General features: G+C 35.5%; 1 protein-coding gene across 2 annotated transcripts in view; it reads left to right on the top strand.

Moving 5' to 3' along the window:
- The window catches only part of STK17B (serine/threonine kinase 17b), a 29606-nt gene extending 16814 nt beyond the window's left edge, over positions 1–12792 (top strand). For both annotated transcript variants that reach the window (XM_020900838.2, XM_020900837.2), the window contains exons 4-8: positions 3056–3200; positions 4297–4423; positions 5963–6011; positions 7181–7360; positions 9417–12792. In XM_020900838.2, coding sequence (XP_020756497.1) covers positions 3056–3200; positions 4297–4423; positions 5963–6011; positions 7181–7360; positions 9417–9699 — 784 coding nt within the window. In that variant the 3' untranslated portion in view covers positions 9700–12792. The remainder of the gene's footprint in view (positions 1–3055; positions 3201–4296; positions 4424–5962; positions 6012–7180; positions 7361–9416) is intronic.
- Positions 12793–13091: the final 299 nt, after the last annotated feature.

Genomic DNA, 13091 nt, shown 5'->3' with positions numbered 1-13091 from the left:
GTTTCTGCTAACTTCTGCTTCTTGTGTTATCATTTCTTCTCCTTTTAACTCCTCTTCGTTTTCTGTTTACCATAGCTTCATCTTTGGAAAGCTATGGTAAATTATGGTAAAGAGCTTTCCCTCTTTTGTGGGAAAAATGGTAGTCCTACAAAAGACATTGGTCAGCTGGTCAAACTAAGAGGTAGAGGCAGTGTGATTGGCTGACAGTCACAGTGTTTGTTTGATCTCGTTACTGAAATAAACAAGCCCAAACCCCTTAGGATACTTTTACTGGTATAAAAGTAACATCTATTTATTGTGTTAAATTTAGAATGTATAGAGAATAGAAATCATTTGTAAACAGTGGTTACTTTTATGACATATTCCTCTATTTTGAAATTATTTTATTTTTCAAGGTATGTATACTTTCAGAAACAAAATCGTGATCTATTAAGTGTATGGTATTGTAATCCTTTTTTTCCACTTAAGAATATGTTGTGTGCATTTATATATATATACATATATATGTATATATATAAAATACAGTGTTTCTAAAAATGAATTTTAATTTAGCAAAGACTTTTAAAGTTGACTTCATAATCAAAGTTTAATAAGCAGCCCCCAAATTCAGGAAGGCTGGATGTTGGCTAGATTTGGAATTAATATTTGTTGACTCATTATAATAATAGCTAATATTTATTGAATATTTACTGTGTGTCAAACACCATATTAAATACTACAAGTGATCTGCTTTGATCCTTATAACATCTCAGTACTTGATGTGACTTATCTGACTTAATTCCTAGAGCAAACCAGTGAAGTTAGAGCTGTCGTTTTTTGTTATGTATCACTATGTTACAGTGGAAGAAACAGAAGCATGTTTTGTCCCAGCTCAGGTAACTAGTTAGGCAGGGTCTGGATGGAAGTCAGGCTGCTTGTTTTAGTGGGTACTTCCACAGGCAGCCTGCTGTCTTCTTATGTCTAGGCATTGGGAAGTGCTTTAAATGTGTTTTCTCAAGTGGTTTCCTTATATTTTATTTTTAATTTTAGAATTAATGAGGATTCTGTCTATTGAGTTAACTTTAGAGATTGTAATGTCAGTGTTGGTATATAAAAAATTATGAAGTGTTCAAGAATGAAGTTTTCATCTAAGCATTTTATGCTGCCATATACTGCTGGATACTGAAGAATTTAGATCTTTCTGGTATTTCCCATAGTTTTGGGTATTTTCCATATTTTAAGAGTGGCTAGGGATCCATATTCCATACAGTTTTCTTTTAATAATCTCATTATTTGGTCTGATTTCTTATCAGATGTGTCTTATAAAGGGCCTAGCAAAGTATCTCTTCATTTTCTTATTTGCTTACGATTGCATGATTAACCTTATCTGTAGTGTGCTTGCAGGAATATATTTTGACCACTTGTTTTGAGAAGCTTCATTTCATTAAAGCTAAATAACGTAACCAGAAAGGGGAGAAGTGAGGACTCCTAAGTAGCTTGGCCTGTGGAATCCCCCTTCCCTAGGAGACCTTGAGCAGGGTTACGACAAGTAAACAACTGACGTGTGAACTGAGGGGCCACGTGGGTAGTCTGAATATTAGCTATCCACAAAGATTAGTTTCTTTTTTAGATGAATGAGTTTCTAATGTTGTCTTCTGGTACCTAACTTTGGAGGTCACTACTACATGTTTTATAGCAAAGTAAATTTTTCATACTCAGATTGTCTTTACTATGAAACCTTGAAGTCAGCTCTTGAAGTTAGTTTCTCATGAACTTCCTGGGAGTTTGGGGGGCTGGAGGTCATTGAGACAGGCAGTAAACACTATTGAAGCACGCCCACGTGTGCCTTAGCAGCTGTCCCTCAGATTTCTCTGAAACACTGTCAAGTGTCAGCAGCAAAGCCCTGCAGCTTCTAATCGGCACGCTCTGTGCAGATGACCTCATGGCCTGGTTACCTCTGCAAGTGTGGAGGGCCAGCCCTGTGATTTTCAGTGAGACTCAGATTTGTGACCATGATTCTTTTTCCTTCTTGTGACTCCAGATATACATGACATGCTTCTTCCTCTTGACAGTCACCAAGACTAATGAACTGCACTTTGAGCTGCTCTGAAGAATGACTGTCTATTCCATTATTCATTCATTCAACAGACGCTTACTGCATACCTTCTATGTGCCAGACACTCTTCTTGTTGCTGTGGATACAGGAGTGAACCAAAGGGGGGAAAATAGTGTTCTGTGAAATAAATGAGTTTCTGATTTATCATATAGAATAGGCTTTAGTTGAGATATTCCCAAACATACCTTATGAATTTTTATTAATAACATGTAGATTTTTTTTGCGTGATTTCTGACAGCTTTTATCTCATTCATTTAGATTTAGTCCTTAGAAAAAAATCTGTTGAGTTCAGTTATATTTCTGTTTTACAGATGAGGAAGCTCAAATAAGTGATTGACCCTAAATTATATTGCTGGCAAATAGCAGATTTAAGATTTAACTTTCAATCATTTGATTTCAAACCTAGGAATTTTTCATTATGCGTTTGTTGGCATTCTTTAGATTTTCAGCTCTTATAAACAAAGAAAAAAAATTTGGGTTCTGGCCCCAGCTATTCTTTGTAAAGCTGCAACACAGGATATTGGTTAAGAATGTAGATTCTCATCCATATTATACAGATTCAGATTCTGCCGTCTCACTTAATTTCACCTCTTTGTATTTATTTCTTTATCTGTAAAATGGGAATGGTAGCCATGATTCACATGATTGTCTTGAGAATCAAAATATCTATCTATATACAGATGACAGGTATGTTTATATATAATGAATAAATGAGTAAAATAGAGCAGAGCTGAGCTCATAGGTGAATACTAGCACCCAGACTTTAAACTATTCTTGTCATTTATTTTATTTCTTAAAAATCCCTCCCAGCACCATTCACCGCCCCCCATTGAATGTGTATATATAGAGAGATTAAAGTTTAGGTGGCCATATCTTTTACTTAAAGGTATATAGTATTTAAAAGTTGTCATTTTTAGATCAATGATTTTTCAAGTTTCTATTCTTTGAATTTTATTTCAGTGCTGCAGGTGGAGAAATTTTCAATTTGTGTTTACCTGAGTTGGCTGAAATGGTCTCTGAAAATGACATTATCAGACTCATTAAACAAATACTTGAAGGAGTTCATTACCTACATCAGAATAACATTGTACACCTTGATTTAAAGGTAATGTCATGTAGTTTTAAGTACCACTACGTCTCTGTTCCTTCTCTGCTCTTGCTTTGCGCAACTAACTGCAAACTGGTATTGAGAGGAAACAATAGACCATGCTTGTCTAGACTGTGTATGTGCTACGTGGACTTACTTCCGTATTGATAGATAGAAGACTGCATGTGTGAGCAGCTCAGATTAATCACTGGGCTTTTAAAAACCATCATTACATATGTTCTAATGCTACCGTCATGTCACCCCATCCTGCCACACCTTGGACTTTTTGTCTTATAAACTGTCTATCTCTGAAATACTTAATTTTTAGCTACCTCTTGAAGATAATCTGCTAGTCCTTACTCCTTTGCTCCCATTATACTCATTTGTCTTTCACTTGAGGCTTTTAGTCTTTTGGCTTCTCCTTTTCCCACACCCCGCCCCAGGCCGTTCAGGCCCCTTCCTTCAGCCTCTCCTTTACTACCCCTTCTCCTTATCCTTCCTCTGTAGCCATACGGGAACCTAGAAGTCTGGACCAAATCATCTCTCGTTGCTTGAGCACTGGACTCCTCCCTTCCTGGACACTCTCCTTGTCATGGACCCTCCCATGCCTCTTTCTGTCTGAGGTACAGTCCTGGGGTAGTCAGACCCAGGACCGTACCGCTGTACTCAACCATTAGCTCTTTCTGGGTGTGAATGCGTTCTTATTTGTTCATGCCTTCTTTCATGCTATTCTCTAGACCACTTTTCTCACTGGCATGCTTCTGTTTAGCCTTCAGGATTCACCTTAAGCATCCTCTCTACTGCAGAGCCTTCTTGGACTTTCTTATGGGCAGAATTAAGCAGTCTTTACTACCGAGTATTCTATATATCATAATCAGTTAATCAATCAATGTATCCATCTTTTTTTATTAAAACCAAGAATACTCTTGAAGTGTATTTTTTTACTTATCATTGACTCTATAGCTCCTCCTAAGTAGTAGTTCAGTAAATGTTTGGTGGATGACTCAATAAATGTTTAATAACTAAACAAATTCTACTTAAGTTACCTCTGATTTGAGTTTAGTGTTCTTTTCTTGTTTTATATTATTTATCATTTCTTTTTGTACTTTTCTAGCCACAGAATATATTATTGAGCAGCATATATCCTCTTGGGGACATAAAAATTGTAGATTTTGGAATGTCTCGAAAAATAGGGAATGCATGTGAACTTCGGGAAATCATGGGAACACCAGAATACTTGGGTAAGAATTTCCTTTATTTTATATACCACTTTGAAACTTATTAATAAGTGATACCTATATAGAACTATTTTAGGGCATGTAACTCCAGGCTATATTTGGTTCAAGTATTTTAGTGCATTGAAATTCAATTTTGACATATTTAAATGAATTGTAGTGAATTGAGACAATCACAATTTACAGGACATTGGATATGTAAGTTAAAAATTTCATGTTTGTGTATAAAAGCTTTGTACATAAAGAAAAATAGGTAAAAAGGAAGTCAGGAAGCAGAAGAAAATGAAAAAAGAGGAAAACTGGATCAGTGTTACTGTATTTAAAGCCTTTTTGTTTGATAGATGTCACTTTTACTTTTGTCCTAGTGAGGTTTTTGCTGTGAGTTGTAAAAGGAGGATTTTTAAAAAGAAGGGTGTTAAATAGAACCTATTATTAGATAATCTAGGAATATTGTACTAAATCAACAAATTAGATCATGGAGATGAAAGATGTTTTTAAGTCCTGTAAAGCAGCACATAAATGGTAAAGTATTTTAATTTGTAGTAACAATCTTTTTACACTTTTTCTTGTTGCTCATATTGATATCCCTATGCAGGCATTGAAAAGATACGAGTAAACAGAACAGGTGCTACTGAGCAAGGGAGCTGACTTTGCCAAAATGAACAACAAAGCAAATTACTAACTTCTAAATGCTGATAGAGGCTACAGTGTCCTCAAATAATGATTGTGATTATATATAATATAGTTCACAGAAGTATGTGAGAAGCAGGTGGTGCAGTGGAGGCTGACAATATATGTGACTCAAAGGCTTTATTAACCAGACTGTTATGCTTTAGGTAACAGTCTCTGTTTGGAGAAGTTATGAAACCATACTGTGAAACTAAAAAGTTATTCAAGTATAGATACTAGTTTGGACTCTACTGGTTTGAAATTTATAGTAATGTTCTGAAAGTATAGAGAATTTATGTTGTACCATTAAATTTTTTTGGTGGGGGGGTGGGCGGGGCAAAGGAGGAGACTGGAAAATTAATTGCTTAGGAAACTAGGTTTTAGATTGTTTAAAAGGGATATTTAATCTACTTGAAAATCTGAAAACACTTCCAGGAAGCTGGTTTGTTCATAGTGTCATTTTTGAATGCATATGAGTCTATTTACCCTGAGAAGAAAAACTGAAATCATTCTAATAAAATAACTCAAACTAATTCCTAACAGAGTAATAAAACTAAAATTGTAAAAAGATTTTAGCTTCTAACATTTTACATCTTCATAATTGCTTTTTCTGAGGTTAATCTTAATCGTTTTTAAAAAAATACTGCATAGCTACTGGTTACTCCCAGAATGTAATTGGTGCTTTTGAACCATCTGGTTATATAATTTTCTCAACATTAGGTATATCTAAATGTTCAATCACAGGATAATAAATTCTGTGCTAAATTTCTGCTGACATATTGGTAATTCTTTAAAATTAAATCCAGTTTACTTCATAGTAACTGTCATGTTTTTATATTTGTCAGTATTGAATTTGAATTTTATTTTCTCTTTCAGCTCCAGAAATCCTGAACTACGATCCCATTACCACAGCAACAGATATGTGGTAAGATTTTGTTAATTACTTGTTTTCCTTTATTAAAAGCTGGTTAGTACATATTCTGTGGTTCTTTGGTTCAAAATGTAAATAGTAAGGCTATCTTCAAAAGATTTTATTTGAGTATCATTATTATGCCACAGGAAAACATTTACCTGTTCATTCTTTTTAATAACAGTTTGGCTCTGAGCCAAAGTACAGGAATAAATAGGAAGATCCCTTTCCCGGAGGAAGACTCCTTCTGGTAAAAGAACAAAACAGTCGCAGTGCTGTGCTATATGTTCTATAATAAAGATAGAATGCTATTTAACAACCGTGGAGGAAGCAGCGGGCAAGCACCAGACGGGAGACATATGATCTAGGTCTAGGAGAACGAGGAAGATATTTACTCAATAGAAAAATGAGATTGGATCCATTTAAAAGTTTAGTTTTATGAGAGTATATTTCTTGGGTATTGTGAGTTTATATGGTTGACACAGAGAGAATATTATAGGGTAGAGATGGCATTGATACCAGAACTTTACTTGAGACCACAGTGGTGGACTGACTCCATCAGACCAAGAGGAAGAGTTTAGTTTGCCTGTAGGGGGATGAAATGGATTTGGTAAGAAAAAGGGTCCTAGGGCTGAATAGGTGGGTGAAATAGGTGCTGTATGTGTATTGTCTTTTTCTGGTTCCTGAAGACAGTTGTCATTAACATATCTATGGTTCTAAAAGTTTTGCAATTAAAAAGAGCTCTGCCTGCCCAGTACTGTGCTTTACCAAACCCGCAGCCTCTGTTTGTATGGAATCGTATTTATGCCTCACAGATCATCACTGTGTCATTGGACGCCATTTGGGAAATGCCAGTCAGGACAGCTTTGTGTACTTGATAAACAGGCGTCTGTGTGAAGGGCAGACTGTAGATATAATGATACATATTTAATACATTATTTTTACATAACATACATGTGCATTATTCCCTCAGTCTTTTTCTGTGAGGCAAACTTTGAGACAGCATAATTATTTCAGCTTTAATAGTATACTATGGGAACTTTGAAAAGCAGTTTAAAATCTGTAGTTTAACTGCACAAGATTTGAGGACAGGAATATGTTGAGAATCAATTTTACTTTATATAAGTGTTTTAAGATTAACACACATTTTAAGTTCCCATCTTCTCAGTTATTTGTTTTTTCAGGAATGTTGGTGTAATAGCATATATGTTATTAACTCACACATCGCCATTTGTGGGAGAAGATAATCAGGAAACATACCTCAATATTTCTCAAGTTAATGTAGATTATTCGGAAGAAACTTTTTCATCAGTTTCACAGCTGGCCACAGACTTCATCCAGAGCCTTTTAGTAAAAAATCCAGAGTAAGTAATATTAATTTACTTAAATACTATTATGAAATAAATTACATATGACTATTAAGAAAGACACATTATAAAACAGTATAAAATTATTAGATGTTTGCTTTCTTAAGTTTCAGGTAAAATGGGAAGAGAGGTGGTATGAGACATCATCAAATGATAAATCTATAACTTCAAACATAGGAAATATAAAATATATAACAGGAAATCTTGAATCGAAGAGAAGATTTGGGTTCTCTCTCTCTCAACCTGCTACTATCCTCTGAAATTCCTTAAAATGATTAGTCGTAGAAGCGATGGCTCGGCAGTAAAGAATCCACTGCCATGCATGAGACGCAGGAGACATAGGTTCAGTTCCTGGGTCAGTAAGATGCCATGGAGGAAGAAATGGTAACCCACTCCAGTATTCTGGAAAATCCCACGGACAGAGGAGCCTGGAGGGCTACAGTCTGTGGGGTCACAAAGAGTCAGGCACAACTGAGCAACTGAACACACACACCAAAGATGTATAATATACGTGGCTGGCTATGATAAGACTTTGTTATGAATTATTTATAGTGAAATAACTATAGTTGTATAACAAGTTCAGATACTGATTGTCAAATTTTTAGGGGGCAGATACTCTTTGCCGGCTAAAGAAGCTACTTGAAAGTATGTCTTAAGACTCTTACCTTACTCACTGGCAGCTTCAAAGCAGGAAAAGAAAACGCTCACCTCCTTTTCTTTACTGGGATAAGTCCTGTATGTGCGCACTCAGTTGCTCAGTTGTGTCTGACTCTTTGCAGCCCTATGGACTGTAGCCCACCAGGCGCCTCTGTCTGTGGAATTTTCCAGGCAGGAATGCTGGAGTGGATTGTCATTTCCTCCTCCAGGGGATCTTCCCGACCCAGGGATGGAACCCACGTCTCCTGCATTGCTGGTGAATTCTTTACTGCTGAGCCACCTGGGAAGCCCCCGGGTCAGCCCTTTTTACCTTAAAATGCCTTGGCTGCCTGTAACTCAGATGCTGTGATACAGTCTTGGGCTGGGATCCTGGATTTGCTACTTGTCAAGTCTTCTCTCTCTGACAGTTGCTTAATCTCCTGGAGGATTCACTTTCCTTATTTGCTTAAGAAAAAAACCCCAGGCTTAATGCAAGTTTTAACGAACACTGACTAGCTCTATTTCGGGCTTCCCAGGTAGTGCTCTTGGTAAAGAACCTGCCTGCCAGGGCAGGAGACGTAAGAGTCACGGTTTGGTCCCTGGGTCAGGAAGATTCCCCTGGAGGAGGACATGGCAGCTCACTCCAGTATTCTTGCCTGGGAAATCCTGTGGACAGAGGAGCCTGGCAGGCAACCATTCATAGATGGTTATTTAATAGAAGTGATTAATAATAGTGATTATTCTATGTGTTTATGGTTTTAAACTGTTTAGTTTTCTTAAATATTTTTCACTTAGATTCTAACATTTCTGTAATGAGCACCTTAATTTTTTTATAATCATAAAAATCTTTTTTAATAATCATAAAAATTGAACATAAAAACAAAGACTAAGGAAACCTACGTTCTAATGGTTATGGTGGTTAAGGTTGAAGTTTTCTTTACTTCTGAAGTATTACGATATTTGACCATGTTGCTTTCACAAGAGAAAACAAAATTTAAAAACTAAAAATATTAGATAAACATCTTTGAAGAGTAGTCTCTGTTTTCAAGATTTAACTGTTATTACTTTTTAAGAATAAAGTATATAGAGATTATAATTTACTTACATGTATTTTCCTTCAAAGGGTTTATAAACCCAAGAGTCTTTATAATTTTACTGATTTTTACTTGCAAGGCTAAAATATGTTCCCTAGTGTTTTGACTAGATAGTCCTGTCTGTAAGGTTCATGACATGTCAGCACGTGTCGAAATTAAACAAACTGTAGGTGTTCCACTTTTCTTATTATTATTCCCTCTTGTACTATGGGTATGTGTTATTTTCAGAATAGATTAAAAAATAAGCCTATAATGTACTGAACTACAGACATTTCCAACCTGATTTTTAGATCTCAATTTTTTCTCGGTGCTTTCGTTCAAAGGAAAAGACCGACGGCCGAAATCTGCCTTTCTCATTCCTGGCTGCGGCAGTGGGACTTTGGAAGCTTGTTTCACCCTGAAGAAACCTCCACTTCCTCTCAAAGTCAGGATCACACAGTAAGGTCCTCAGAGGACAAGACTTACAAACCGTCTTGTAATGGTGCCTGCAGTGACCGAGAGGACAAGGAGAATATCCCGGAGGACAGCAGCTTGGTGTCCAAGAGATTCCGCTTTGATGACTCACTGCCTAACCCCCACGAACTCGTGTCAGATTTGCTCTGTTAGCACTTTGCTCCTTAACCCATGTGAACTGAATCTGGAATCTGAAATCCACTCCCGTGTGAGACTGTGGTTTGTAGCTTCACATATGGCATGTTTATATTGTAAATGCACTTTTGCATTGAAGAATTTAGGGAAATGTTTGAATGCTAAGTTAGTAGTTACTAGCATAATTTCATTCCCTATACTGAGATATCAACTCTCCAAACAACATTTAAATATATAACAAAAATAAAATTGTACTTATGAGTTTACATGTTAATGAAAGAATTTGGGTTCAAATGGATTTATCAAAATGTCTTATCAGGAAAAAAGTGATTTGGGTTATATTATGGTTGATGTAAACTAAACAAAATGAACACAATTGAATTTAATAGATTCTCCAAGGTAAGCCCTACACCATGCCTCTATTGACAAAATTCTGTTTAGGATAACAGTTTCAAGTTTAAATAAAAATATAGCTATTCTATAGATGCTCAAGATATTTAACACTTGAAAGTGTTTTTCAGTCTTGGATATTTTGAAACTGCATTACATATGATCCACTATATGAGACAGGTCCTTTAACCAGAGCAGAGGAGGGGTTAGAAAGTGGATTAGGGATATTCTATACAAGTTAAAACAGAGGAAAGAGCAGCATGGCATCATTTTTAACTCAAATGTCTTTTGCCCACTCTCACCATACTTCAGACAAGGTCTGAAAGATGGAGAATAGAAGCTATTCAAGTGTAGAGGGTTTTCATCCTCCAGATTCTCTAGAATAGAAGATGCTTAGATGAAGCTGAATGGGCTCTATTTTCAGTCAATGAAACATATTTATTAATTGAATGTAGAAGAAAGCACTGACAGACTTACACAACTGGCAGGATTTTAAGTATCTTCTGAGTTTTGGAGTACAAGCCAGTCATTCAGAGTTGTAAAAGTATGCATAAGACATCATAGCACAGTAGGACTGCCAGCACAGTGCCAGTCGGCAGCAGCGAGGTGAACATGGGCATAAAACAGGGGCACATCCAGCTCTTCTGAAGTCGTGAAGAGCTCTCCTAGGGTGTGACAGGGCTCAGCAGAGCGGCCTCCAATGGGGTTTCGCTGGGGCCACTGCAGGTGATAGTCTAAGGACAGCAGAATGATGAGAGACCGGTGACTGTGTTCAGTCCTAAGGGGGTGGGGATTGACTCCTGTTGGGTAATCGTTGATGACTTTCCACCTGGAGACTACTCAAACTCATGTTATCAAGGTAAGATAACTGTAACTTTGCAACCATGATACTGTGTCAAAAGAAATCCTTGAGTTTTTTCCCTTTGAATTATATGTTATTCTAAAAAAACTTGTTGAAATTTTGTGAGATTCCAAATAACTTAAAAACTTTTTAATAACCATCAGATTGCTTTATTTAGGTAAATGGAGAATTCTTTTTACATCTTCAACATTTCTTGAAGGAGAAGTTATTTCTGCTTGTGTGTGTGTATATGTGTAAATGTGTTTGTATAGATGTATATATATATATATAGGTAGATGAAATAAGTCCTTAGACAACTTTCTGTTAGAGATTCTTCCCTCCAGTATATTGCACTCAGCTCAGGTGCTGAAGAAGCTCTCATCTTAAGTCATGTAAATGTACATTTAACTTCCTTAAGAAGTAGTTATCGGTTCAATAAACTAGTCAATGCAGAAGCTAATTGGGCTTCTGTATATCTAAAACTGATGAGTTTTTTTCTGAATCGTTGGTTGTCCATTTATTTGCCTTCAGTATTAAGCTAATGCAGGTAAAGTTTAGTAAGTCATTGGAGAAAGAGGAAATTATTACTTTTACAAAAGACCATATTATGTTTTTTAATTTCCAGAGGAATTATGCCATACTAAAAATCAAGCAGTGTTTGAATTTTGAATTATAAACTGTTTCTTAAAAAATATTTTATGCCAGTTTACTTTTATTCTGAGGAATCTTAAAATAGTTTATCTGCTTCCCTTTAGTTAATAGCATACACAGGGTTATAAATCTCCATACCTTTTTCCCTACCAATTTTCATTGTAAAAGCAACCGGTTGTTACCCAAACAGTATAAAAGTTCAATTTTTTCATAAAGATGAGCTTAAAATTTTCTCTGATAGATATATAAGAATAAACCAATTTTTAGAGGAACTTATTCACAAACAACTGTTACTTATTAAATTTTTTTCTTGATAATTATAAAATAATTCTTACTTTCTTCCTGCAAGATTGAAAGCAAGTGTTAATTGAAACGGTTAATATATATTCCCACTGAAGTGGGAATATGGAGATCCCCTCAGAGGTGAATAGATGTCAGTAATCACCTGAGGATTAATGTTATATTGTGATGGGTTTATAAAGTATAATTTGCTTTTTGGTTAGGATCTTTGGATCAATGGGATTAAAAATAGAAGAAGTATAGCTGACAATCATGTGTCATTTCAACTTTTTTCCCCCACACTAAAATTAACCTAACTCTGAGCAGTAAAATTATCATGGCACTTTAAAGAAAGTAAGCAGGACCTGTTCTCCAGGTTGTAATGAGATAAGGCACCTGTTCCAGAATATAAATCAGCACACTGTTTCCTTTATCAAGAAACTCTTGTTATAAAAGAAATAGCCGATTAGTGACATAATAGATTTCCATTCTGGCACAAGTTCTTTCTTTCATTTTGAATGAGTCACAAATAATTCATAGACCAAAATTTGAATAGCCTTGCTGTAAGTAACATTTATAACTGTTGATATTTTATAACTGTTTACATTTCCTCTGTATATATTTGAATTTTCAGTTTGATATCTGACTTGGAAACTTGTCCTTATTCATTGTTGTATAAGCAATTGTACTTTAATTTTGAATTGTATTAAAATTAAGTTATCTGACTTCCAATTTGGGGAATTATTATTAGTTTATAATTTTATGAAAGTTTAAAGAACTTTAAACTCAAGTATAAATTTCACACAAATTACAACTGCCGTCCATCTCAACTTTTATTCAGTAATCATGTTGCTTAAGGCGTATTGCCTACAATTGTTTTGAATAGTAAAAAAAAAAATTACATCAATTTAATGATCCTTTTGGTTACAAATTAAAAAGCATTTTTTTTACATTTGTGGTTGTCTTTTGCTTTAAAGTACTTCTAAATTTGTTATTCCTAAATGCTAACCTCTTTGCCTGGAGTCTCTCTAGCCTTTGACCCACATCGTCTTTGAACTCCTTTTCTAGTACAGCTATGTTTATTAGACCCAGTCTGTTGGATAAAGCACATAAATTTGAAAACAAGAAGGGCTATTAACTTCTTCTAAGTAATAATACTTTTAGAAAATGTCAATGTATGGCAGTGCACTGTGCTGCATAGAGATGAGTAAAATCACCATGTAAGAAGTATGGAGTGTGATGAGAGAAA

The sequence above is a fragment of the Odocoileus virginianus genome, chromosome 30, assembly GCF_023699985.2.
Source record: "Odocoileus virginianus isolate 20LAN1187 ecotype Illinois chromosome 30, Ovbor_1.2, whole genome shotgun sequence".
NCBI lineage: Eukaryota > Metazoa > Chordata > Mammalia > Artiodactyla > Cervidae > Odocoileus > Odocoileus virginianus.
The sequence above is the reverse complement of the archived record's forward strand: the minus strand, read 5'-3'. Positions and strand labels throughout refer to the sequence as shown.